At 41.2% G+C, this 4,539-nt stretch overlaps 1 protein-coding gene across 1 annotated transcript; it reads left to right on the top strand.

Annotated features, from left to right (window-relative positions):
* The first annotated feature begins 1,950 nt into the window (after positions 1-1,950).
* On the top strand, positions 1,951-3,289 carry LOC109407579 (GTPase Era, mitochondrial). The gene is made up of 2 exons (XM_019680671.3): positions 1,951-2,283; positions 2,354-3,289. The coding sequence occupies exons 1-2, from the start codon at positions 2,074-2,076 to the stop codon at positions 3,239-3,241; spliced, it is 1,098 nt and encodes a 365-aa protein (XP_019536216.2). The 5' UTR covers positions 1,951-2,073; the 3' UTR covers positions 3,242-3,289.
* The last annotated feature ends 1,250 nt before the right edge of the window (positions 3,290-4,539 follow it).

Raw genomic sequence — 4,539 nt, forward strand, 5'->3', positions numbered from 1 at the left:
TTTTAGTAAATTGTTATGCAAATAATCACCAAATCATAAACATTTTGGAATCATTATTTCAAATTAATCCTTCAAGCAAAATCTTGGATTCTTTTGTTCATTGCTCAAATCTTAACATGTTGCGTCTACATTCAAATGATTTTTATGACTACAAATTAAATATCCACACATATGTGCCATTAATTGATTTGTCTTTATTCCATGAATTAAAACAAATACCGAAATTTGAGCATTCTAATTTTGCAAAATTTTTATTTGAGCGAAAATTTCATGGAATTAACCCGGTGCAATTTTATTTCACAGATGGCTCATTAATTGATAGTATCGCAGGTTTTGGAGTATACAATTATTTCTCAGCTCATTTTTATAAATTACAGTCTCCACACTGAAAGGCGGCTTGCAGTTGAAATTACTATTCTGAGGGTCAACTTAAATGCACAACGCCACTTGATTTGTGCAGACTGATTTTCGTTTCATCTCAACAGATTTATGTTTTCAATTCTACCATGGACCCGATTTACAATTAAAAAAAGTGTCCGTTGGCAGCCGGATTCGAACCAAGAACCTTGAGATCACCAGGCTCGCACGCTACCACTCGGCTATCGAACCGGTTGATGAGTAAGGAAACAAAACGCACACAAGAAGCGTTTGTTGGTCGATGATCACGTTTTGCCATGGTAAATTTGAAAACATTTGTCTGCTCGTTATTACCGCAAGCTGTCTATCAGTGCATGTTCTATTTTCATAGCAGAATTAACTGCTTTGTACTTTGCTTGTAGCATGATTAAAAATTGTCCTCCAAATTTGTATATTATATGTTCTGATAGTTTTAGTAGCCTTCATGCTTTAAATACCATCAATTTGAATTTCAAATCACATCACCTTGTGTTGATGTTGAAAAAAGTTTTATTTGATTTACATTCAAAAGGATATATCATAAAATTTGTTTGGGTTCCTGCACATTGTAATATACATGGTAATGAACAAGCGGATTCATTAGCAAAATTAGGTGTTACCCGTGGTGTAATTTTCAATCGTGACATATTTCCTTCTGAATATTTTCCCGAAATAAAAAATCATTCCCTTAATAGTTGGCAATTGAATTGGAATTCTAATGACAAGGGACGATGGTGTCATTCCATATGTCCTAAAGTGAATCATTTCCCTTGGTTTAAAAATTTATCTGGGAGTAGAAATTTCATCTGTACTTTTTCCAGATTGATGTCCAATCATTATATTTGCAATAGTCATTTATATCGCATCAACATTAAAGATTCAAATTTATGTGAATGTGGTGTATCGTATGAAGACATTGATCATATTATTATCAATTGTTCTCGGTTTATTGCACCGAGAAAGATATTATTTGACAGTTTGGTCGCTGCAGGTTTTTCTATTCCTGTATCTATACGGGATATTTTGGGCCTAAAGAATGATTTTTTGCTAAAACATTTATTTAAATTCCTTAATGCGATTTCTTATTTTGTATGATACTGTTCTTTTTGTTTTGGTATTTTTTTTTCAGCTGTGAAGATTCACTTCGGATGACCCTCCTTGCACATGATTCTCCCTTGGATTTCTGGATATATACTCGTTAAACGATTTGGCTTGTTGTCCTCCATCAAGATTTCGGCTCTGCTATGGTTCACTGCCGTGTGAGCCTTTAGTTTTAAGTCATTATTATAATGTTTTTTGAAAAGAAGAAGATCAGATGCGCTTGTTTTGTTTACGAAGAGATTTGTGCGTTCGAACTCGTGAGTAGGTGCCAAAGTCGGCCATTGTGGCGGCCATTTTGGGATTCTAACAAAGTCTGTCTTTAAGCATTCTGATCCTCAAGACATGTAGACGGACCGGAGAGTTGAACCCTGGTACCGATGCAACACAGCAAGTGTTGCATGCTTGCTCTATGACAGTTCGATGTCACATCGCACACGTGTGACATAACAACAGTTCAGAATCAAAACATGCAGGCGCCGTCGATATCGTTCCACTAAAATCATCGTGATCGCAATTTACGTAAAATTGTGACAAATTTCATGTAATTTTCCCGACAAGCAGCCCTAGCCACCAACCATGCTGGACAAAGCGATGCTGATATTCGTGCGCCAGGCTGTTCCGCGGCCGGCTCTGCTGTGGGCGCGCAATTTCACCAGTGCTAAAATCTCGGAGAACCTTTCGGACAAGAAGGAACCGCAATCGAACGAGAAGCTGATCAAGGTGGCAATCATCGGCGTCCCGAATGCTGGGAAGAGCACATTGATCAATCATCTGATTGATCATAGGGTAAGTACCTAGTAATAATCGGTTCTTGATGATCACTTCCTAGACCGAGATGCCATGCTAATCGTTCCAGGTCTGTCCGACATCGATGAAAGTGCACACGACGCGCGCTACTGCCAAAGCGATTCAAAGCCGCGCCAACTCGCAGATGATTCTGTTCGATACTCCCGGACTGGTGGGTGATCGAGACGCGAAGAAACATCATATCGATGCGAATTTCCTCTCGTCTTGCCGACACGCCGTGCAGCATTCGAATCTGATCGGTGTAGTGCATGATGTGTCCAATTCGTGGACCCGGAACGCGCTGAACCCGATCATGGTGGATGTGCTGAAGAGCTACAGCCACATTCCCAGCTTTTTGATTCTGAACAAGATCGATACCCTCAAGTCGAAACGGATCCTGCTGGACATCGTGAAGAACATCACGAACAACCAACTGGAAAGCATAAAAAACTATCGCATCAAGAAGCGTAAAAGCTCGCAGGACAAGCCTCAAACCGAAGCCAAAGCCAATCGCCAAGAAGTTCAGGAAGGATGGCCACATTTTTCCGAAATCTTCATGGTATCGGCCTTCACCGGAGATGGCCTGAAGGAGGTGATGAGTTTTATCTACTCTCACGCAAAGGCCGGCCAATGGGAACACCTGGCCACGGAAGCAACCGATCAGACCCCGGAGCAACTGATCGTGCAAAGTGTGCGGGCTCGTCTGTTGGACTATCTCCCCCAAGAAATCCCATACGCACTGGCAACCGAACTGGAGTTCTTTGAGAATATCAACGGTAGAATGTTTGCCAGTGCTGTGGTGACCTGTCCCAGCGAACGAATCGAACGGCTGGTGTGTGGCGAAGGGAATGGCAAACTCAAGCAGATTACGGAACGCGTTACGTCGGATTTGATTGAGACGTTCGCTGTGCCGATTTCGCTGACCATTGTCACCAGGATTAAGAGCAAGGACAAGTGATCTTGTTATGTTTGAAACTTGAAATAAAAATTGGTTATCTTAAAATTACCAAGAGTGTAGCAAATTTTTGGCATCCGAATTTCAAGATATTTCAACCAATTCTCGATTTTCCCCCATCGATTCTTGTTTCAGTTGTAGATTCGCTGGCAATCGAAAACCGTCAGAAGGCTCACCTGCGGAACGGTTGTGTGGTTTCCTAGTAGCGTGTTGGGGGGAAGCACCAGTTTCAGCTTCTCTCGGGTTCCCAACCGCGTAACACCACAGTCGTGCACAGAAGACAAACCCACGTTCCGACAAACGACCGTATCGAAACTTACTTTTCCGTCACCAAAGCCACTTTTCTTCAGAGTTTTTTTTTTTATAATTCACGAGTTAGGCATTCAATTTAATCTAATTTAATTTATTAATCTAATTTCATACAAAAACGCATTTACAAATTGATTACAATTCTAACAATGGAACGGCGCGTCCAGCTTGTGCATTTTTAATTCAAATTTGAACCCGCTTGCTGCAATGGATCATTGAAGCCGACTTTTCCGCTACTCACCGCATCAAAACAAAAGCACCACCGTATATGGACGGTAACACAGTGACAGCAGTCGAGTTACGTCAAACACACAAGGCTACGGTGGCGCTATCTGTTCATTTCATAGCGGCCGTTTTAGTTATTTTAGTGATCCATTGGTGATTTGATGTTGCATGAAGAAGAAGAAGAACGACGGTGTTTTGAAAAAATCCTATCCCTACAACACAGGGGATGATTTTCAAATGCCTCTATAAAATCTAAAACAAAATCTAATTAAAAACGGTTTGATGTACGGTGTTAGACTTTGGACGGACTACATATTGAACGTATAAATTTAAATTTCGCTGTCCCATCTTCAATGTCAGGACTGCAACCATTTTTCCTTGGAATTTCATGTCCGCCGATGATCTTTTAAAGGTCACTTCCACACCTGCTGCCGCCATTTTCTTCACAACGAGCAGATTTTCACGTAGATCTGGCACATACATCGTGTATTACCATCTTAATGCCGTGCCGGTTGACTCCTTCAATCGATCCTTTGTGCCAAGCAATGATAGACTGGTCGTGCTTCGCAACGCTTATCTTCACAGGCCGCTGCAGCTTTTCCAAAGTTGTAAAATAATCCTTTGATTTAACGAGATGATCTGTTGCTCCAGAATCCATCTTGAAACTGATAACTTGTTCACAGTTGTTACGAGCTACGCTGTCGGTCAGAAATACAACCGGTTCTCCTCCGCAAAAGGTCACAGGTTCATCAGATGACTTCTTCGCC

The sequence above is a fragment of the Aedes albopictus genome, chromosome 3, assembly GCF_035046485.1.
Source record: "Aedes albopictus strain Foshan chromosome 3, AalbF5, whole genome shotgun sequence".
NCBI classification, from domain to species: domain Eukaryota; kingdom Metazoa; phylum Arthropoda; class Insecta; order Diptera; family Culicidae; genus Aedes; species Aedes albopictus.

Coding starts and splice junctions, on each gene's coding strand:
- LOC109407579 (XM_019680671.3), top strand. CDS start 2,074: ATGCTGGACAAAGCGATGCTGATATTCGTGCGCCAGGCTGTTCCGCGG. Junction 2,284..2,353: donor ATCATCTGATTGATCATAGG/GTAAGTACCTAG, acceptor TAATCGTTCCAG/GTCTGTCCGACATCGATGAA.